Raw genomic sequence first — 23,940 nt, forward strand, 5'->3', positions numbered from 1 at the left:
GACGACAGGACACCTACTGATGCTGATGCTGATGCTGATGCTGTGAGTGTGTGTGTCTATTCCTTTCTCCTCTTTTGGACAGCACTCCACTGCGTCCTGTTCATTGATGCTTCATTGAGTGTTGTCCAAGGGCAAACGAATCGTTCTTTTGAAATGGATCTTGCACACTCGTAAGTCGGCATTTTGTTCTGTGGGCTCACCCTACAACTTAAGACAAAGCCAATGTTACAAAAGAATATCACAAATGAACATCTGCGAACACAAAACCCGGTTAAATTGATATGATTTATTCCGTCCGCACGAACCGATTCGCTGAATCGGACTTTCTGAATCTCGCCGCCGTCTGTTCGGAGCATCGTGACGCCCCCTGCTGTCTACTGCTTGACAGAAGCTGGTCTGGGCAAGTTTCACAACCCCGAGCGACACCTCAAAGCAACGTGTCTTGGAATTTGATCGGGTGATGCTCTCCACGGCGGGTTTCGCGTGCTTATCTTTCGTGACATGAAAGCTGCCGTTTTGCCCGTACGGAGGTAACATGAGCAGCACGGAGAGTCCGGATTTGGGAGAGCAGCCGTGCTTTCGCCTGGAGCAACTACCGGGCAATAGCACGCACCTATCGGGCAAGGCGTCTCCGCAGGTGAACAACCGCTGGCATGCGCCTGAAGTGACGGCCAACGGGGTGCAAGACATTGAGAATCGGATTTTACGAATTACTGGCTATTACGGTTATAAGTCTGGATACTCTAGCTATAAAAGTAAGTGTTTATAAACAAGCGACTGCAACAACTGCACTAGAAATGTCTTGGTGCAATGCATGCACATGCACGTTTGTGCACGCATCAGATCATTGTGGTGGCCTTTAACGATGTATATATCTATACTGAGGTGTGAATCTAGAGGGAACATAAGCTTTGTTGTCTGCTTTATTTTAAGTTTTTGTTTGCTCACTAAATTCATCTGTTTAACACATGGTAACTGAGTTTTGCAGAACTTTCTTTTACATTATTAAATAAGTTTTAATAGAATAAAGTAGGTTAGAACAGAATAGAGAATGCAATAGAATACAGTAAAATAGAATTATGAATCTATTTAAATAGAATCTCTTATAGATCAAAAATTAGATTATTCGATAATAATACATTTTACACCGAAATATGAGTGGACTTTTTTGCCAGTGTGTCAATGTGAAACTGCTGACGATTTTATTGTAAATTATACATTTGATGTTTTATATAGTGTAAGAAGAATAGCCTATTCTTTATAAAACAGGTTTGTTTACAAAATGCATACTAGATTGCATATTGTGGCTGCGCATAAAGGCAAATATGCAACGCACCTAAATTAGACATTGTGATGTTACGAGCAAAATCTGGAGCAACAAGAAACATTGAGCAGCAACAAATAAAGTAAGGCATTTGGCTAGATTGGCTTGTAACTGAATGCACAGACATTAGATGGTTTTCTAAAAATGACAATGTGAATGGAATGGAGTGAGTATCGGATGATGCTAAATATAGGTCTGTGTGCCTTTCCTGAATTTCACACCCCTGAGGTCTATTTTAACGCAATCCAAACAGTCTTGGCACAAAGGATTTGAGGTTCTGCTTTGGTTGGCATGCAGAATTTTAATGGGCTTTATTGAATGGCGTCAACTGCAACAATTGAGGTGATTCTGTCTGTTTATATATAAATACACACATACACACACTACTACACTACGCAATGCTGTCTGTGTGAGCATCTAAGGTCTATTCTGAGTCTCTGGTGTGCCGTTCTTACTCTGATGCAGTATGTACATGGTGCAGTATGTCTTGCACATGAATCATGTCTAATGAATATGTGTGTGTGTGAGAGTGCGCGTATGTGGTTTTATTACGTCCTTGAGGACTGTAGATGGGAATGTTCACGCTGCACTCACGTTTATCTTTTCCACTTTTTGTATTATATAAGCGCATTAAAGATGGGGCTGTTTCATAGATGTCAAGAGCGCATTATAGATGGGGCTATTTCAGAGATGTCAAGCATAGAAAATACGAAGCCACACACTAACAAAGGAAGATTGCTGATTTAATGAAACGTACCAAGAAGAAAATCATAGTGAACTTTTAAAGAGATTCTGTAAAATATTTTCCTTGAAATGTTAGTTTTTTTTCTTCATTAAAGTCCTAGTTCACCCCCAAAAAAGAAAATGATGTCATAATTTAATCACCCTCTTGTCATGTGAAACCTTATTGACTTTCTTTCTTCTGCAGAACACAAAAGAAGAATATTTTATACATTCACTTCTATTGTACGGACACAAAACTAATTCAAGTGAATGGGGGCCAGTTAATAGCATTCTTCCAAATATCTTCTTTTGTGTTCTGCAGAAGAAATAAATTCATACAGATTTAAAAAGAAAAGTGGGTGAGTAAACTATGTACTTTTATTTTTGGGTGAACTTTCACTTTAAAAATCAGAAATGAAATTTACGCATAACCAACAAAAAATTATCTAAAACACAAAAATAGCTTTTTTTGTGTCACAATGATCTCTCTCCTCTGGAAATATGCTGTGCTTATTAAAGGTCCAATGTGTCATTTTTTGAATATTAATATTATATTACTTGTATAGTATAAGAGTCCCCTTGCAAGGAATTGGCCATGTTGTTTCTACAGTATCCCTAAACGGAAAATTTGCTCTACAGAGCGAGTTTCGTAAAAAAGTAATCTCCTTCTGCAAAGAAACAAAAACATGACAACATCTTGGCCACCGTAATGCTTTGAGCCATTGGTTGCAATTCGCAGCCTCACCGGATGCTGCTAAATTTCATACACTGGACCTTTAAGACCTGAGTTAGCACTTTATACAAGGAATTAAACTATCAGACTTAGACAGGCAGGGAGAACGATGTGAAATAATTATTATCTGTAACCACCACACATTCCTAAGAACTCCCCCTGTACATTTTGTCATTGAAAGGAAAGTCCAAATTGATGCATAAACATTCAAAGACCGGATATTTGGAGGAAGGGATTTGGTGAGATAAATCACACGATAAATGATCATATTGTGTTTAGTCCAAGCAAAGCAAAGGGATGACGAACATGTTGTGCATATTTCTCATAGTCATTCTGATTAAAAGCAAGTGGTAAAGTGAAGTCTTGTCCATGTATTGACTGTAATAGCAACAGATCAATATCTTCTTGGTCAGTAAAGTCAATTTGACCTTGGCATTCACAACCTAATTTAGTTTTGTCAAAGTGTACAACAGGGCTTGATTTTACTGGCCCTTCTATTCCAAAAGACCTTCTCATCTATCCCACATTTAGAAAGCTGTTTGATGACGGGACAAAGAGGCCAAGGTCATATTTAACCAGTGGTTTTGTTGCACTACAATTCATAAAAAAGGTCGATTTGCAGATCTGTTACAAACATGAAATGTCGACCTTTGACAGGAGGAATTCGATAAATAAAGTATTATGACGTATTACTCCTCTCAAGCGATTAATGTCTGTATTTCGCTGTCTCCCACTTACATTCACGACACGCATTCAATGAGGGCTCATACTACCCCTGCTTGGCATTGTTACAATTGTGGTTTACATAGCCCTGAATTAGACTAACACTTACATTTTTTGCTATGTACATGACTGCATAAACTATTGCCACTTCAGTATATTCAGAAAAAGGTTACGTCAGCCGAAATAGAAAAATTAGCATGTGCCTATAATGAAAGCTAAATAATGGAAATGAAAACCATGTTTGCACGCAGGTAAGCTTTTTTTACTTTTAAGTGAGGGGTATTTAAAGGAGCAATGTGGAAATTTTTGTGGCATCTAGTGGTGAGGTTGCGAATTGCAACCAACGGCTCACTCCATCCCCCCCTTCGAAGACCTACAATGGCTGACACAGAACTTAAACGTCGTCACGTTTCTTCTTCTTTGCCGAATTAGATAACATATTTAAGAAACACGCCCTGTAGAGCAGTTTGGCTTTTTGGGCTACTGTAGAAACAACATGGCGGATTCCATGCAGGGGATGTAAATAGCTCATTTAAAGGCAACAAAAACGTAGCGCTTCATTATTTAAGGTTTTCGTACACCTCTGAAGACATGGTTATGTATATTTTATTGCATTTCTGTCAACATATCCTTGCAAAAAACTAACACAATGGACCTTTAAATAGTAGTTAAATGTGCAACAGAGTTGCAGAAAGCATGGTCAGTGTAGTGTGAATGTTTCAATGTTTCCCAGCAACCCCTAACCGGCCCTGATGATACAGTACATACCTACCAGTATGGTGTAATGGCATCAGATCAGTCTGGTTGAAATAACTGTTGCCCCTATTGATTAAAAAACTTTAGCCATTTTGCACGGTTTATGGCTCATGCTTTGGCTCAATCGGTTGAAAACCCTTTCAAACTCTGCTGAATGAGAACAGTCATTTCATTTGAATCCCCTAATGTGCGCCAGAAATAATCTGCTGATATTACCACTGGGATAAAAGCAGCAGCCATGTTGCCTTCTGACCTCTCATGTATGTAGATGTCTGCTTTAGTATGACCTGATCTAAACATATCCGCAGCGGGTGCTCTGACTGCAGCGCACACTAGGCATACACCATCCACTTCCATTTCTCCACAGACCACCTCGACTAGGGAGCTATTTTTAGCTGCATGCCTGATGGGACTCAAAAATCTTTTTTTCTGCACAAGTCCTATTGTATTTTTGTGACGTTGCCCATTAAATGTCCAGTGTATGAAATTTAGTGGCATCTAACAGTGAGGTTGCAAACTGCAATCCACGGCTGACTCCACCACTCCATCTCGATGCACAAGGCTGACACAGAACAAATATGTTTTGTTGGCTGTACAAGGAGATAATTACGCCCCCTTAAATTTACAACACTGGTTGAGCTGTTGTTGCTGCTGTACTGTATGTCATGTAGTCAGGAGTCTTAAAAAAACAGCGCAATATATAGAAAGTGTCGTAAAATACACTTTTTAGGGAACCCAACTTAGGAAAGCCCTACTTGAATATAGATGTCTTTGCAAGGAGACATATTGCGCGAATATGTGTCTTTGGTGTCCTATAAGTTGCCCATGCATGTATTAGACACGTAAAATTGCAAAAATTAAAGTGTCGTAACAAAAGATTGATTCTTTCTAAAAGCGAATACTCACCCAGACCTGCCTCTGAAACACCCCGTGTAACCACACCCCTAGAAAACTACGTCAGTTCGTGGTGTGATTTGACTAAGACCGTCCAAATGTGTCTCAAGTATGGTGGGCGTACCTGTCAGTACAATTGCTTTGGAACCTGACGTTCCAAATATGGTAAGAGGAGTTACATTTCCGTCACACGCTTGCAGCATTCGACCAATCACTACGCACTTCTTAACTGGCCAATTATAGCACACCTCGCTATTCAGAGCGATTAAAAATCTAGGTGTATCAGAGAGGCGGGGCAAAGAGGAGATACAAACATGCACGGTATGTGGAAAATACAGCGTTTTTGAACCTTTAGTCGTGTACCTTTAATACATTTTTGCAGGTTTATACATAACACTGCACAGTGATATTCATAAATTATTCTTCTGACCAAAAGCAAATTAGTCACTTATGACAAATGTTCAGTTTTAGCTAGTTGATTAAAAGTCGCATATCTGTCCAAACTGTATACACTAAATTCACAAATTAAAAAACATATTTATCTGATGTACCTTCCTGCCTGTAACATGATCCAGGCTGGAAATGAAAATGTCAAATTGGCTGTGTCAACTTCTGCTGCTCGCACTGTTATGCGAGAAAACTGATTTGTGCCGCATGTAAAGAAAACTAATTAACAGTGTCACCCAACCAGATGTGCATGGACACACGTCACATTCAGAGACTGAATTTTAGCAGATGGTGTTAAATTCCACATTACATTACATTTTTGAAAAAGTACTTTACACTTGACACATCATTGACTTATTAATGGAACAATGACGTGTTACGTTTTTGCAGAATTACTGATGTCAAATGTTTCTGAAGCTTTTTTAAAAGCTTGTTGCTATTAAATCTTAATCGGTGAAGAGTTTGGTTCCAAAATGAGATGAATAAAACATTTTCAATAATTATGTTTATAATATTTTTTCAATAATCATTTTTTATCGTGCACTCCAATGAATATCAGTCAAATGCGGTTGGTTTGTTTTGATTTAAGACATAATAACAACAAATACAGATAACTAACACAATAGAATCGTGATAACATTATAAAACATGATTTTTTATTTTCTCATTTTGGAACCCAAGTATTCCTGTTATCTTTATCTACAGTAAAACCCTGTTGTAAGCTTAGCTCACAGTCTAGAAGACGCACTACTATGCTGCCCCCATCTGGTCATTTAGCATATTTCCCATCATTTGTTTTATCGATTCAGGCTTGATCGGACACAGAGCGTATGTTTATCACATACAGACAGAAAAGGGTCCGATTTTTAAACTGTTCTGCTAATATTTACTCTGACTCTTTGCATTTGCATGTGTTGATAGGTACAATTTAAGGTAGGGTTGGACAGAAGTGTTACCATCTGGCCATGACCAACTTTTGGGTTTGAGTCTATAGGAAAGATGCAACCTCACTGCCAGGCCACAAGATGTCATCCTTTACATTTGTCTAGGAAGGGTTGTAATGCCCGAGAGAGTAACATGGCGCATTTTCCTTCACTCCACTAGCAGTTGCTTGGCTGGTGCGTGGCCCCTCGGAAGTCTGCCGTCTGCTTGTTGCCATCTGTACTCAGGGGCAGTTAGTTCTAAGAAAGCCATCACCAAAGCCATACATGCCATGAGTAAAAAAATACGCTTTTCCCTCCATAATGGTTTCGTTATGGCATCTACCACGCTAACCAATCATAACTTGACCTAAAGATGACAAGTGTGAACTGATATATCTAAACATTCGAACTCAATTTAATCTTTATGCAAAAACCCATCTCCTCCACCCTTGTGGGGGTTTAGACAAAGTGGTTTTCTTGGTCATCTTGCTCTCATCTTTGGTAATAGACGTGCATAAAGGTACAATGATGTGTACAATGATGGAGGATCATGGCACTGATCTAAATGACAAAGGTGGTGAATGGGTCGCAGTGGCAGCGTCGTCGAAGGTAGAACACAAGGGCCAGGCGTTGCTATGGCAGGACGTGAGAGGAGTGGAGGCAGGGCATTGGGACGAAACAACAGCCATTTCAAATGGCAGGTGTTTGTTTGATAAAGAGAGGTTGGAAATGTATGACCACGCTGAATGTGTGCGTCTGCTTTTTATTTTGTATATAGAAGGGTCAGAGCTTATGGGGAGTGAAGGCCTTTTATAGCTCACTGGAATTGGATTATGGTTCAATAACTGCAGGGTAGTTTATTATAAACACATCAGCCAGAGAAAAAAAATGAAGCCATTAGTAGGGCTGGGGTTTAATTTTTAACGTTGGGACTACAAAATGTATGCAGTCTTGCCACAACATCTATCATCAAGTACGGTTATGCATGCTTATACTTCAGACACAAGACTATTAGAATCTGTCGTTTAAGACCGCATTCCCCGTCTGTGTGGTGGGGTCTATATTTTCTCTGTCAGTTTACAAGGTGAAGATATTAATGTGATTCATGTAAATGCAAACTCAAGAGACTAAAGAACCTAGGTTTTGTGCCTGAAAAGGATACAAAAGATATTTAGACGATTATGCCATAAATATATCGAAGAATGTCTCTGCACAACATATATACAGCCGCAGGATAAATTACGGAAATTCTTATATAATTTGCATTTCTAGATGTTTTGTGGCCATTGGTCAGTTGAATTTCAACAAACCTCAGGAGTGACAAAATCATCCAACAGCAATGTGAAAGACTTATAGCATGACATGAAAACTGTCATGAAAATCCATTTCTTTTACACTTCCTAGTACATGTACTAATATGTTGTGTTGCTATTGGTTATGAACAGAGCATCTTTTTATTTATTTTGACCTCTTCTCCGGTTTTTCTTTTCTGCAAATAAATGCAAATCGAAACAGTATTTTTATTAGAAATTTAGTAGAAATATTGTTAGTACACAGAATGAAACAAAAATACCTGAACACATATCTAGAAATAGTAAATTCAGAAAAACTGAAAATAATGTTGATCTCCTTATTTTTTACAAGGCTGTAAACATCATTTTAAAAGGTACCTTTTATTTTTAGCAAAAGAACAAGCACATTGTTCAAGCAAAATACAAAAAGCCAATATTAAATTGTAATAAAATGATTAAATGTAATAGGTAATGTGATCAAATACTCCTGTGGTAACTTGAGTAAACTGGCTTTTAACCAGCTGGTTCAAATTAAACAGGAGCAAAGTCAGTTTCGTGGAAAAGAAAATCTGTCACCATTTGTTTGCGCTAAAGCAGTAAAATGTATCTATTTGTTGCCTATTTGTCCACATTTCACACATTTTGTGTGCCATCGCTGTTTCACAGTCAACTGTTTTTATTTTTGTCAAAGGAATGCCTAATCATACTGTATCTAATAGTATCGCATGTTCAGCCACATTCGATCTGAACAAACTGTCCCTTCTCGGAGCACATATAAAGTAGCCCTTTTTGAGTCACACGTTGCAGCGGTACTGTAGATTATAGTTTGAAGAAACAGAACACTCACTTGAGTAAATAGTGGCTCTTTGTGTGGGCGTATCTGTCTGTGTGTGTGTTCGAGCTCGCTGAAACTAGTGAGGTACATTTCCTGGCACAGTATAGTCAGGACTGCCTTCGGATGGCACACTCCAAGCCTGTCCGAGCAATCTCTTCTTCAAAAGCAGAGGCAAATTTGCCATTTAATGAGATCTGGATAAGCAAACAAGCTTTAACAGAGTATAATATAATACAAATAATAACACAGCCGCCTGTCATCCTATCAGCTTAAGAGGAAGCCCCTATAAATATAGACATGGCCTTCGTTCTCTCAAATGTTTTCAGCATCCCTCCTCCACCCTGATTCTGCACCGTCGGCCCATATCCTCATCCCAAAAAACGGGGGGAGCACTCAGGTTTCGGGCAAAGACCGAGCTCGGAGCCCTCTTCCCGGCCAAATACACATACCATTCTTGACACTTTAGTTAATTATTTGCTAAGGCGAACTTGTGAAATATAAATGTACATATACACGTCTTCTGTGTATTAAAAGTCGTGCCGAGTGACACCGAGACGTTTGTGCTGAATGACATGAAAAAAAAGAAATTCAAAATGTCTTGCCTATGCCACAAAATGCTGTGAGACTGGGTTAGTGTGTGGGTGTATCGTGGGTAATCGAGTGTGTGGCTGGTGCAACTGGAACAAGCACTATTGAGGCGTATTAAATGCAAGGCCATGAAAACCACAAAGAGGAGCAGCATGTAATAGACCCCGCTCTGGCCGGGCAGACCTGCACTTGATATTCAGTGTGGTTTATGACTTTGTGACTCCATCTAGTCTAATAAAATCTCATCACTGCATAACAACTGTAACATTTCCTCACTTCGTTCCATATCTGTATTAGAAATTAAAAGGAAATTTGTGGTGCACACAAGACGGAAACATACGTTGGTTGTGAAATTTACTTTTATGTTGCTCAAACAAAGTTATGAAATGCTTTCAAAAACGTATAATATGTCCAAATAAAGCATATATTCATATGTGTTAGATTATTTTACAGTCACTTTGTCTTACGGTGCTTGTTGGGGAGAATAGCAGCTTGAGTTTACTTTAAGCCGTCTCCTTTTCTGTTCAACAAAATACAGATCGCAGAAAACACTGTAACTAGAAACTAAATATTGAGAACAATATTTTTCATTTGGGTTAAATATCCCTATATATTCTGAATGGAACACAATAAATACACATTCTCACTCTTCTGACACCTCGAGCGGTTGGAAGAGATGAAATCATTCCATCCAGGAGTTCTTTGGATTTTCAGAGAGGATACTTTTTGCTATGTGCCTTTTTTATTAGCATAGCACGACAGAGACTCAGACAGCAAGATAAGACCTCTGCTAAAGCGGACAGTGAAGGGCTTTCAAGTGGAGCACAAGTGCTGATGGAAGAAGAAGAGAGAGCCTGATTGGAAAAGCGACGGTATAAAGGAAACACTACTTTTTTATGCTTAGATCGACTGGATCACCCATGCCTCAACAGAAATCTGAAAGTGGCAAGGAAGTGGATGTGGGTGGAAAAAGGATGGAAGTTGGGAAAGGGCAAAAAAAGGAGAGAAAGAGGAAGAGAGAAGAGAAAAGGGGCCAACGCAGCATAATTAGCTCGAGCTGCTTGGTTACCTTCCAAACACAGCAAAGGAGAGGCGGGGACAGAGAGGGAGAGAAAGAGAAAGAGAAAGAGAGAGAGAGATGAAGGGGTTGATTGCATTCCACGCACACTTGAAGCTCAGTCTCCCTAGGAGACGCAGGCTACCAGCATGACAGCGCAACGTCTACTCTAGAGCCACAATCGCACGACGCGGGGAACGAGCGTGAGAGTGGCTGAGGAAGAGAAGTTTGAGAGGTAAGAGCAGGAGAACAGAAGATATCAAGAACTAAAAAGGAGCTGTGGGGGGGACAGCAGAGATGCACGTTGAAATGAAGTGGGTTTGGCGGAGGAGTTGAGCTGCGTTTTCAAACCTAGGACCCCCAAGGAAGGAGGAGAGAATGAAGAAGCACTCGGCCAGAGTGGCCCCTCTCAGCTCATATAGCGCCCAGGTGCTCACCTGCCCCATCTCTGAAGGTAAAACATCATGTGTGCTTTGTGTTGCTGTGGAAGTTTGCGAAGACCTGACAATAGTGAGTCAAAGTGGTTCATTAATAAACTCGACGCTATTTTAGCTTTTGCATTTACATTAGGGGATATAGTTTGGCTTAAGGGTTCATCTCTAGTAAATCTATTTAGTTCGTATAAAAGTGTGTATCCACTTGCATTGCGTTCGTTCACGGACGCTTTGTGTGTTTGCCGCTGAGCACGATCAGAATGTTTCGTCTCAGCAGTTCGGATTACATTTTCAGAATTGAATCGCATTTTATTTAATAAGGAACTGTTTGTTTATTTAGGCGTAATATGGTTACACATGCTTTTCCGTGAGTTCTGGAAAGACGAAAACAATACAAAGACACTGCTATTATTTATCGGTATTTATACTTTATTTATGAAAATACACATGTAAATGTCTCTGTGTGGAAACGGTTGTTTAAGTGTTAAATACAAAGTTTAATCCTCAGAGATGTTGTTTGCAGATGTGGTATGACCACAGAAGAGTCCACTATGATGTCTGGTCACATTTAAAACAAGCCTAAAGGTAGATTTACTTAGGGAGTGTGATGTTGTCTTTGAAGCACCATATGACACAGTTATGGGATTGTGACTAACCACATGGACCTCCCATCTACTTGGCCAGGTGATTTGGCCAGATGTTAAGATTGACAAAAGCAGCAGCTTTATAACAAAATGATTTGAAGGTTTGTTTTTTCTAATTTGTTGTCTGTATATATCGACTTTCCGTAAGGTTTATTCGTTTCATTATACACACGATGTTGTAACAGCTCGTGAATTTCCAGTGATTTTGTATTGATTTGTTCGCGTCTGTTGGTTCTGTCCGTTTTCACTTGTTTAAGGGCAAACAGGAGGTCAAAAAGGAGTTTAAAATATGAAATACTATGTCATCGCGCAACATCGGTCAGGATATGTTACAACTCTGTGAAACATCTCCAGGAATTTGGTCCGAACCCCCCCAAATTTGATCGATCTTGTTCAAAAGTTTAGTTTTTTAGTGTTTATGGATCTCCTCGCTGTAAAATGACAATAGTATTTTGTGTAGAACCGTGAAATATGTAGGTGTGGTAAATCAAGGATTTACCTGCGATGTAACATTTCTGCGCCTCCACATTTTGGACCTGCGGTTGCCTGATTGTGTTGGCCTTCTCAGGTTGTTAAGCTGTTCAGCCAAGCTATCCAGGGGGTATAAAATGTCTGTCAGTGTGGGTGTACACTGTGGGAGCCCAGTTTAGCCCAAAATAGGTATAAAAAGTTGTCAGGCAGGAGTTTTCCTTTCTTTAAAAATGGCCCCATGCGAGTTGAGTAATGTAATTTAGCTGTTACTGTGACGGAAAACAATTGAAACATCTTCATTTCATGTTTTATATTTGAGTTTCAATATTACATTTGCTGTGGTTTTAATGGTGCGTAAATGTTTTATTTCTTCTTCCAAAATTTGTTCCATGTGGCTACCATTTTCATAATTTATGCGTGGCGTTTCTTTATTGTGTTGAGATTTCATATACTTCATACGTATGAAGTAAATTAAATCATATACTTTATATTTTATATGTTTCGTACGAAAAGAAAACGTGCCTTGCTGTTTAGACTCCCCTCCCTATCAAACTGGGGTTTTTATGTCACTGATTAAATATAAAGAAAACAGGTTTTGTCCAATTATATTTTTTCTAAATATTGCAGAGTGTGGTTTTAGTTTTCGATTTTCCACAAACTCGCATTTTTATTTTTGTTAACATTGAGTTTTTCATAGCTACGTAGTGTTATAAACATGCTATACTTGAAACTGAAAAAGCTGTAAAAAGCTCTGCTTACTCTTACTATCCTGGTGGCCAGTATCTAGTTTGGTATGTGTGGACCGTCCCTTGTAGAAACAGAAAGCCGGCAGCTTTATGGTGTAGAAGCAGCATAATAAAGCATTGCAGTGAAATGAGATAATGATTTATTTCACTAAGGCAGTTTGTGGTTTTGGAGTTTGGCCTAATGCATTATGCCCTGGACAGAATGTTAACCATGTAGCAGGATTTTATTGAGGCTGTTCTAACTTCATTGAATTTATGTTGAGTTAATACACGAATAACTATTAATAATACAGAAACAGTGGTCTTGTACAAGTATTCAAAGAACTTGAGTTTGTGTTTTACCATTGCTGCTGATCTGTCCTGCAATGCGACTTACTAATGCAGATGATATTTCATCTCAAACCCCTGCATCCCATTCACTAAAGGACCCAAAAACATTTGCTTAGCTGGCTTAACTCAAAAACAAAGTGGCTTTGTAAGTGAAAGTGTGTGTGTGGGTGTGTGTAGTAGATGTGCTTGCTGACCTAGAAAACAGCAAGTTAGTGACCATCGGCCAGTGCATGTCATATTTTATTCCTGGCCTGGTGTAAATTGATCACTCTTGAGTCTACAGCATAACGGATCTTGGCTTTGTGATACTAGCGCTCTTCCTCTTTGTTGAATCTCAACAGGCATTTTCAATGGCATCTGTCTGTCTATCTGTTCATCCGTCCATCCCTCAATCTATCTATCTACACTGTAAAAAATCAATTACAAAAACATGGAAGTTTTCTGTAAACTGGACAAACAGAAATATACAGTAAAAAATATTTTTCTGTAAAATTACAGGATACAAGTATATATATATTAAATAGTTTCCCCCTTTTTTCTTGTAAATGTGTTGTCTTGTTCTGTAGTATTATAGTTTTTGATCAAAAATAAATATAAAACAATAAACTTTTGTGGCAGCTGGGGCGCCAGAAATAAACTGTAAAATAACGGGTTTTCCCTGTAAAATCTCACATTCCCCGCCATTCTATTATTTTACGTTTTTTTACCGTATTACGTTTTACGTGGAAAATCTGTAAAAAATGACAGTGTTTTTACAGTGTATCTACCTATCTACCTACCTGCTCTATCTGTCTGTCTGTCTGTCTGTCTGTCTCTGTCTGTCTGTCTGTCTGCCTGCCTGCCTGCCTGGCTGTCTGTCTGTCTAGTTCTCTGCATCTGTCTATACTACGTAGACCTGGATGTAAGGTTACAGTTAGACTGAATACATCTGCAGTAAAGGAAGTCATGACTCATGACTAAAAACAGACAGGATGTTTTTAGATGTCTGTGTGGACGCCTGCTGGTGTCAGGTTTCTACGTAATTCTCACTATGCATGCTTTATCTGAATGGTCTCTGTATGCTTCTCCATGACCCTGTAGCTATTTCTGACAGAGGCTTGACTGCAACATAGGCAGATTTTTATACACCAGTATTAGTGCTTCACCTGCAAGTAACTGACACTGACAGCTACTGATCAATATATCCCCACGTACCATAGAGAGATACTGTATCTGCAGCAGCATTTCTCGTGAATAAAACACGCCAACAAAGCATATCATTTGCTGCCCTTTCACATGAATTTTTAAAATATTTTGTTCCTATTTGCCCAAACATGAAACAGGAATTATTGTGTCCTTTTAAATAAAAGTTTTAGCATAACATAAATAATTTCCTGAAAGTAAACATTAATATATAGAGTATGTATAAAGAGAGAGAGTGACAGACAAAATTTTTTTGTTTATCCCACTGAGCAGCAAGAAAAATTGCGTCCTTGTCTTTTACAATGCTAATTATCTGAGGACACAAATATCAGCTTTTCCCAGCCTGTATTGTGGGGTGTCCTCGACTAAGGACATAGTCGCATCAGAGTTGTCACGTCTTGCCTTGCCTTGCCATTTTTGTGTGAACTATCCCTTTAACTGTAGTGTTTCTCATGAAACGGTTCATATACGGTAAGCAAAAGCTTAATTACAGTAACTACTAAAAGTGTGCAAAGACGATTAAAAATATGAGATTTCTAACACAGTAAGAGAATACATATGTGCAGTGATGGTGCAACACTGACGTCTCTGTTTCAGGAGAAGATGGTTCAGAGTCACACGCAGAGACTCCAGTCAGTGAAACCAGTGGTGATGGATCTACATATCAGACCTGCGCCACCACAGTCCTGAAGGTGCTGGGTGGCCTGCTTGTGGTTCTGTGCGTCTCCTCGTCCTGGGTGGGCACAACGCAAGTGGTCCAGCTCACATATAAATCATTTTCCTGTCCCTTTTTCATCACCTGGTTCAGCACCAACTGGAACATTCTGTCCTTTCCCCTCTACTACTCTGGGCATGTGGCCACCACCAGAGAGAAGCAGACGCCCATTCAAAAATTCAGGTGAAGTGAAAATCAGTCGATCAGGTGAATTAGGATACAGATTTTTGATCGATAATGTGCATGTGTTATGTTTACAAAGAAAAGCAATTACATTTTTCATGCAGGGAATGTAGTCGGCTGTTTGGTGAGGAAGGAATGTCTCTAAGGGTCCTTCTGAAGAGAACAGCACCTTTCTCCATCTTATGGACGTTGACTAACTACCTGTACCTCCTGGCGCTGAGAAAACTAACCGCTACGGATGTCTCAGCACTCTACTGCTGCCACAAAGCCTTTGTCTTCCTGCTGTCATGGATCGTCCTCAAAGATCGTTTCATGGGTGTGCGGGTAGGTGGTGCATATCCTAGATTATTACAGGATTTTTTATGTAGAAATAGCTCAATTCATTGGGGAAATCACAAGCTGGGCAACACAAGTTTACAGACGGGTGTCATCACAAATTCTTCTTATAATACACAATGCACAAATAGTCCGCTCGTGATTCTATTAGCTAAAATATCGTCTTATAGGTGCTCTTATTGCAAATTATTCAAAAATACATTACGATTTATGTCGCTAGTACTCTGTTAAAATGACCATTATTTTATTTTTCACTAAATGCTTTAAAAAATAGTATATAGATGAGGCTATAGGTGTTGAAATAAAACAAACTGTTTTAGTTATTTACTCAAATAAAATGATGTTTTTTTTGTTTAAGCAGACGTTGACCCATTTTTGTCGCTAGTATGGCATGTAAGGCTTGTATGTTACATCAAGCTTTGACCAAAACAATGCGTCTTCTATGTTTTTCGTAAACTTAAATTGTAACATGTCATTTTAATGCTTTTATTTTATACAGCGTATGAAGTTCGCTAGAAGCTAACACAGCTTCGGTTAGCCAAACCACAACATATCGAGATAACAACTTTGTGATCAGGCTTTACAACTGCATTTACAATTATGCATTTGGCAGAAGCTTTTATCCAAACCGACTTACATTGCATTGTACTATACATTTGTTTCTGACTATTTGTAATACCGTGGGATCGAACCCATGACCTTGGCATTGCTAACACCATGCTCTAACTATAGAGGGTTTGCACGTGACGTCACTTTCCCACGTGAACATGCCAAAACATGCTCCCTTGAGTGGCAAAACACTCAGCAAAATGGCTGCTTACAATATCAGGAAACTAAAGATTTGCGGATCAGCTGAAACGTCGCTCGAATCCGCTGCTTCAAATCATCCGCCCTCCACCCACTCGCACCTATAATTTTCTCTGATCTAGATATCCGCACCCAACCCGCACCCGATCACCAACATATTCATTCCAATTCTAATTCTTTGTTTTTAAGTGTGATGTAAGTGGTTCATTCGTTTTTAACAGCAGGTTCCTTGACGTTTGAGCTAATTCGCTAATCTTAGGCTGCTTTAAAATAAACACTTTTATTTATTAAACAATAATTTGGCTTTGGCCAGATTTGCCTACATGTTATAATAAAATAAACACAGGCTTTAATATTGCGGTTTCTGTCATTGCAACACAGACACACAAACTATAATGTTCAGCCCAAGCAATGACTGGATAAACGAGTAAACTTCAGAGCAAAGTACCGTGCAGTTGACGCAAATTTTGTTTGATTCTCCTTTTTTAATTTTCTCTCACATCTGTTTTGCTTCCATTTCTTTAAGAATGAACCCCAGTCCTATCTTTGCAACTGAGAGTCTAAAAATTCAAGCTTGTCTGCCTGATGAAAATGCATATAAAACACATTACTATTTTGCAGAATGTAGTTAATAATTGCATAATTAATGACTGATCTTATCCACCCGAGACCCATCCGCAATTAACCAGAATATACTTTTTTACCACCTGAATCCCCGACCTGCAAATTATCTGCAGGGCCATCTGCAGGGCCACAGCTATAACCTCAATATGTGCATCACTACAGGAAACGCAATTCCGCGCGACAAATCAGTGTCCAGGGACAACTGGTTTCTTTGTAAATCAATAGCATCTGATCATAATAAACAGTCCTATACTATTGATTATGACTGTAGCCATTGAGTGGGGGTGTGGATAACTGAAAACACAGTTAATAAACACAACAAGTGAAGAGAAAATGTCATGTTTAGCAAAACTATTAAAGGAAATCATAATAATCGATTGCTGCATTCAATGGGAGAAACAAAGTAAAAACTGTTCTGATTGCTCAGTTTAAGAACAAGGCACTTTTCCTCCTCTGATGAGTCAACACTTATTTCTTACATACATTCACAACCAATAAGATACATTAATGGACTGATAAACCAAACCACCATCAAAATAGTTACAGTGTGTGTTGAAATGAGTTACATAAGTAATTCTCAAATGAATCGTGAAATTGGTTTGAAACTGCAGCCTGATGATTACTGAGAGCGAACAACTGATGCGGCACTTATTTTATAACAGTGAGCTTCAAAAGTCCATTGGTAATCAGTAAGAATTCCTTTATTCCCTTGTCACAATTTAGTAGTTTATCGTGCCAAGTAAATCAGTGTTTCTGTCATGAAACACACAGAACCCAAGCGCCGGCAGACAACTTTATTATACAAAACCAAAACCCACATTGAGGAAAACATGACAAACAAAACAAGAATCAAAAGTAAAAAACTGTCTCGAGGGGAATAAACCGTGGTCCTAGTAAAATGTAAATTATAAATCCAACACACGCAGCGAACAAGGTAATCCAACAGGGTACTCCAACAGGTTACTCCAACAAGGTAATCCAACAGGGTACTCCAACAGGGTACTCCAACAGGGTACTCCAACAGGGTAGTCCACTGGTTTAGACAAACGGGCAGGAAAACACATAGATTCGATACTGGAAGGAATGACCCGAAATGCGGCAAGGGATACAGAGAGACACTACATAGGAAAACATTAACTAGGGGAGATTGCACGGGGACGGACGGGCAGGTGACAAGGATAACCCAAATGGGGAACTGGGTGGACAGGTGAGTGGGATGAAACACTAAACAAGGGGGCGGGCTAAAAGACGCGATAGCCATGCACTTTCTCCACATAAAACACATAGGTCTGACATGATCCTGCCACAAGACTCGAAAACCAAGGCAGTGACAGTTTCAGCTTCCAACTAGATGTTTTTGGTATAGTGACAGATTGTTTGTTAATCTTTACCAATTTTCCTGTCAGATTGTGGCTGCCATTATGGCCATCACAGGCATTGTCATGATGGCATATGCTGATGGTTTCCATGGGGATTCATTCATGGGTGTGGCCTTTGCAGTTGGCTCCGCCTCCACCTCAGCGCTCTACAAGGTCAGTACAGTTAGCTTTCCTGCTCAGCAGACACAACAATTCCAAGAACAGACCTTGATGATCATAAACAACTCCTTAGTATTTAATGTTGATATGCATTTCCAGCAAAACCTCTTTGTGCCACTCAGGTGCTGTTTAAGATGTTCCTTGGCAGTGCCAATTTGGGCGAGGCAGCTCATTTCTTTTCCACGATGGGTTTCTTCAACCTCATCTTCATCTCCTGCGTTCCTTTGATTCTCTACTTCACCAAAGTGGAGCACTGGGGTTCCCTGTCGTCCTTGCCATGGGGTTACCTTTGTGGGGTGGCCGGCCTCTGGCTAGGTATCACTGAATTGATGGAAAAAAGCTTTAAAAACATTACGTACATTTACAACGCTGTAAAATTAAGACAAAGATTGTTCTTCGATTGAAATCTTTCAGTTCATTAAGTGAAGTTCACATTATATATTATTTTATATGTTTAATAATCATTTATAAATAAATTATTTAAAAACATATATTTTATAATTGAGACATTTTATATTCATTTTATAATCAAATTATTTTATTATTTTATAATTCATTCTTTTTATTAGATGTTTTTATTAAATTATTATCATTCAATTTTATTTGAAGAAAATTGGGGCATTTCATTTCCGCCCACACAGGAATTATATTCTTACAGCTTTTACTACAAAAACATTTTATGAAAAATCAAACAAAAACAGCTCATTCCCATATAATATTCTGTAAAACGTAGCAAGTAAGCAACATTTCCCAAAATGGATGGAGTTTAGCAAAGAGCCTGTTCCCCTCCAAAAAAATGTTTACACAATGAATGACGTGAAATACTCCTGATGGATGATTTACCATTTGATCACCGCTGTGTAATTGAGTACATTGTTGTTACAGTAATGGATCATATACAACACCTAAGAACACTTCCAAGAGTACTTTAAGTGCTTAGTAAGTAAGAGAAATCAGATTAGAATCAATTTATACCCCGAAGAAGCGTTTCTTAGATATCCAATGCGTGCTGCGTCAGACAGTGTGAACCGTGATAGTAACAAATCCACTTGTATTCACTGTATATTTGATCTAAAGTGAAGTGCTAAGTCTCTAGGGTGTTTTAAGGACAGTGGGATATCCATTCACTTTTGCCACTCATCAAAATCTTGTGAAGTTATCTTTGTTTTCCACCACACTGAGAGGATAGAATGACAGACACTTCTGGGTTTGATTAACTATGCATGACGAAACCGTAAGATATTCTCTCCCTGTCTCTGTTATAGTTTTCAACATCCTGGTTAATGTAGGAGTGGTGCTCACATATCCTATACTCATATCCATTGGGACATTACTCAGTGTTCCAGGCAATGCAGGTATGTTGTACATCATTACACACAGCCCAATACATATTGATACACGATATGGACAAAAGTATTGGAATGCCCTCTTCTCTTAATAAAGTAAACTTTGAATATGGATGAAATATCCGTACAAATCTTAATGCTACAACATCTGATATCTAGGGAAATGTATGCTTCTTATAATATAGCTACAGTTTGTGCAGGGCATTTCTAATATTACAACATGCCAATGTCCTGGTCTTCAACGCAAGGTTAAAAAAGAAATTATTGATTCAGTCTAGTGTGAAGGAACTTTATTGGGCCCAGAACCGAACCCAGCTGAACACCTTTGGTATGACTTGCAGGATTGGAGCTAAAAACTCATCACCCAAACCCATAAATGACTTGTCAATGGCAGAAAAATGCCCTTCCAAAACTGTTGCAGCAAAGATGAAAACTAAATTCTTTAACATGGTTTTGTAAGGCATAACATTAAAATGTGTATTTGATTACAGTTACTGCAATGTATAAACATGTTTATTAGAAGAGGGTGTCCCAGTACTTTTGTCTATATAGTGTATGTCATTTAAAATTGCAATGCACATATAGTAATCCAAACTGTATTATATACAGTATTTAACTGTATTACAATAAAAAACATTCTATGTGGCTCTGAATTTAACTGATAAAACAAATGGTGTGTGCTGAATAAAAAAGATATTTAAGGTATTATCGTGAAATGTAATTATAATAAATTATTGCACAATGTCACAGTCAATAATTTGGAACTCAAGTAATAAACATGATTTGATTTCTTTGGCCTTGTGAGCAACAGTTGTAAAAAGTAAAAAAAGGCATGGGAAAGAAGAGTTCTTAAAACATCTGCCACTGTAAAGCAGCTGTATTTTCCTTTATTAACGGTTATGAATCTTAAGAGACTGAAATTAATTGGTTGCATAGCCCTGAGAACTTTGCAAAGTCAGTTATTCCCACCCACGCTTTGGACAGTTAAGATAAGAGGTCACATTTAAATGAAAGAAAGGCAGTCTTGTGTAGTTAAGCTTAAGCAATTAACAGGAGTTTCTATCAAAACATTACACTATTTAACATTACACTATTTAAAACTACAATGCACCTGATAATTATTAAATATAAACATTTTCAGAAAATGTTACAAAAGAGCATTTTTGTCTTTGTGAAAGTTCACAGTTGATTTCAGGTTTATGTCTAATGATCATTCTTCATGTTATTTTTCACTTGATGAGTGTTTTTACTTCACTACATTGTAGAGCATACACTATATCATACTCTTTACGCCGCTACATTTTATGAATACTTCCTTTACGTGTTTTTTAACCTTTAATATAAATAGTACTCTAGTATAAAAAAATCTAGTACTTTACATACTTTTTTTTAAATTGAGTGGAGTAAAACTTATGATATATGCTTTGTAATGTAGTGAAGTAACATTTTTCCACAGTAAAAAAACTGATAAAGGACAGATTTTTGAAAATGTACTTCAGAGTAAAATGCGAAAATACTATTTACTTACATATACTTACTATCTACTAATAGTTTTCACTTTGTCCAGATGCATATATTGAATTCATTTCGAATTGTAATATTTTGAAAATATAACATTGTAATATTCCGAAATGAATTCAATATATGCACCTGGACAAAGTGAAAGTGAATATTTCAACAACATCAAACCTCAAGAGGGAAATAAAGTCATCCAACAGAAATGTGAAAGAAAACTGTGTTGTGACATGTTCAACTATTAATGTTGTATTGCTTAAAGGTGAATATGAACTTGTGTACTATGCAATATTTGAGGTCTATAAAAATACAGAGCATCTTTCCTGTTATTTTGATTTGTTTCTCCAGTTTTCATTTTCTGCATGTACAAATATATATTTTTCTTAATTTGTTAGACATTAGTAGTTATTTGCAGTAAAAATTATCATGTTACTATAAACCTAAACACATAAATACAACAAGTAAAGTCCAGAAAATAAATTTAAATTGGTTTCTTATTTTTCCCCACGGCTGTATGCAGTATATCACAATAAAAAAAGTCATGTTCACCAACTTTCAATATACATTTTTACTAATACACATCTTTCCATTTCTATGAGTAGCTATTGATCTGCTGAAGCATGAGGTCATCTTCAGTGTTGTGCGTCTGGCTGCCACCTGCATCATCTGCCTGGGTTTCCTACTGCTTCTGCTCCCCGAAGAGTGGGACACGGTCACCCTGCGCTTCCTCACCACCCTGGCAGACAAAAAACCAGAGGAGCACGGCGAGGAGCTCACAGAGTCCAGCATCCAAACGCGCAGCCGGAGCAGAGCCAACGGAGCCGTATCAATCCCTATGGCATGACCTTTAAGTTCGGTGTGACCTGGGAATGAGTAGCCCGCGGTCAGTGTCCATTTGCCATGAGGCAAAGTGAATGATTGTTTTGAATGTTTTGGAAAAGAATGGGGAGAAGGTTTTGACAAACAGCAGAGAAATGAAGTTACATTACAGAATAATAACAAAACAATCCGATCATAAGAGGAAAATTGAGAGTTGAGAACACGCTGTTACTAATTGAGTGTTCTGAGAATAGGTCAGCCCACTCTCTTAAAGCAGGGATATTTACTGACAGTATTTTTCATTTAATTTTACAGAAGAGATGTAATGTTCTCTTCCTTACGTGAGGGCCTGACATTTGTGTTGGGAGATAAACTCCTACGGTATAATACATAAAAGTGAATGGTTTTTCGACGATCTCCCTCTGCACGCAAAGCCCGCATCCCAGCCAGGCCTCCCCATGGACTGTATTCTGTGAATATAGACTTTGTCAGGGCCGGTTTGGCTCAATGTAAACATGAATGCATTCAGAGATCTATATGAACATGAAATATGAGCATTATTTGCATTGTACGTAGTAGTATTATATTGTATATATGTAGGAAAAATATATTATGCTTTAATGAACAAGACTCTTTTTATAATAAAAGATCAAAATAAAGCTTTTTAAAAAGCTCCATGATTACGATGTTTTTACTGTATGGCTATGATGACTCTTATGAGATATTAATGGCCAGGTTGAGCATCATCGAACTGCTGGGGAAGCCCAATTAAACAAAATGAGGCAGAGAGAGGAAGTAAACGGGAAAAGGGAGGGGAAGTATAGGGCAAAGGAAGTCTTTAAATCCACATTATTGGCCACTGGTTAAACCTCCCAGGTGGTGATGATAACAGTCCATGTGCTAACACAGATCAGGGAAGATTAACACGCATTCATCTAGGGGACAATAACATGATGCACAACACATTTTGTTGGTGGTGTACTTATTGATGTATTTAAAGAAATTTATTTTGCATGCAATTACGTTTTATCATTTGAATTTTATCGATTCCGATTCTGCTCGTCCATTTCGATTCTTATCGATTCCCAGTTTCGATTCCACAGTTGAAATAAAACATTTAGATGTGGTCATTTAGCCTGCTTATTGACTTGTTTGCAAAACTATATATATATTTATGAGCACCTTTTTGTGTATATACACACAGAACCATGTTTTTTCTGATGTATTACTATTTTTACCACCATAGCTACTACATCATGGTTAAACTGTAGCAACTACAATGAAACTATGGTTAATTTGTGATTCCTGTGCTTTATAATGCAAATTCTATAGTTAAACTAGGCTTACTATATTTATATAGCTTTAGTTAATTTTCAAAAGGGCTTTTATTGAAATATCAGCATATCACACCACCTGTGCACTTTACTGAAAATATGCACACAGAAATTCATAAGAGGAACTCAAATTTGAATATCAAGTAACTGATTTCTGTTCCTTTCGATTCCGATTCCAAATTGGAATTGACTTATTACTAATACACCTCTTTAATAATTAACACGTTGCTCATTTGAAAAATTTAGGTTTTGAGGTTTGAAGTGAAAAGAAATATCTGGGTGGTAGTATTGTTGGTAGTATTGTTGTCCAAGCATCCCCTAGAAAAAATTTAAATTTCCGGCAGAAGGAGCACCATGAAATCAATCGTTTGGTCACAAATTAGCTTTTTCTGTAATTAGATTCTTTACCGTATTTCAAAAATATATGAAAATCTGTTAAATTACCGTATTTTTCAGTCTATATTTAAAATTATTTTTTAATAATTATTCATTCTAGATTACCTAATATTTAGTTTGAAAAAGAAAATCTGGGTTGTATTAATGTTGTGAAATAGTAAATTCTTGAGCAATTCTCCCCAGTCATATCAAACAAACAAACTTTTTTTTTTGTTCAACTAATGG

At 38.0% G+C, this 23,940-nt stretch overlaps 1 protein-coding gene across 2 annotated transcripts; it reads left to right on the forward strand.

Annotated features, from left to right (window-relative positions):
• Window positions 1-383: 383 nt before the first annotated feature.
• Window positions 384-22,664, forward strand: slc35f4 (solute carrier family 35 member F4). Of its 2 annotated transcripts, none has more exons than XM_079459512.1 (7): window positions 384-755; window positions 14,700-15,000; window positions 15,105-15,324; window positions 18,174-18,299; window positions 18,428-18,620; window positions 19,571-19,660; window positions 21,769-22,664. In XM_079459512.1, exons 1-7 carry the CDS (start codon window positions 536-538, stop codon window positions 22,008-22,010), a joined length of 1,392 nt encoding a protein of 463 aa, XP_079315638.1. In that variant the 5' UTR covers window positions 384-535; the 3' UTR covers window positions 22,011-22,664. The 2 variants fall into 2 exon arrangements, with proteins under 2 accessions (XP_079315638.1, XP_079315639.1); XM_079459513.1 differs by lacking the exon at window positions 384-755 and adding an exon at window positions 10,405-10,749 and having other exon boundaries at window positions 21,769-22,651.
• Window positions 22,665-23,940: the final 1,276 nt, after the last annotated feature.

The sequence above is a fragment of the Barbatula barbatula genome (assembly GCF_947034865.1).
Source record: "Barbatula barbatula genome assembly, chromosome: 6".
In the NCBI taxonomy this organism is placed as follows: domain Eukaryota; kingdom Metazoa; phylum Chordata; class Actinopteri; order Cypriniformes; family Nemacheilidae; genus Barbatula; species Barbatula barbatula.

Excerpts from the sequence above, each read along its gene's own strand:
- slc35f4 (XM_079459512.1), top strand. The coding sequence starts at position 536 with ATGAGCAGCACGGAGAGTCCGGATTTGGGAGAGCAGCCGTGCTTTCGC. Across the intron at positions 15,325-18,173 it reads ATCGTTTCATGGGTGTGCGG|ATTGTGGCTGCCATTATGGC; the intron begins GTAGGTGGTGCA and ends TTTTCCTGTCAG. Across the intron at positions 18,300-18,427 it reads CCACCTCAGCGCTCTACAAG|GTGCTGTTTAAGATGTTCCT; the intron begins GTCAGTACAGTT and ends TGTGCCACTCAG.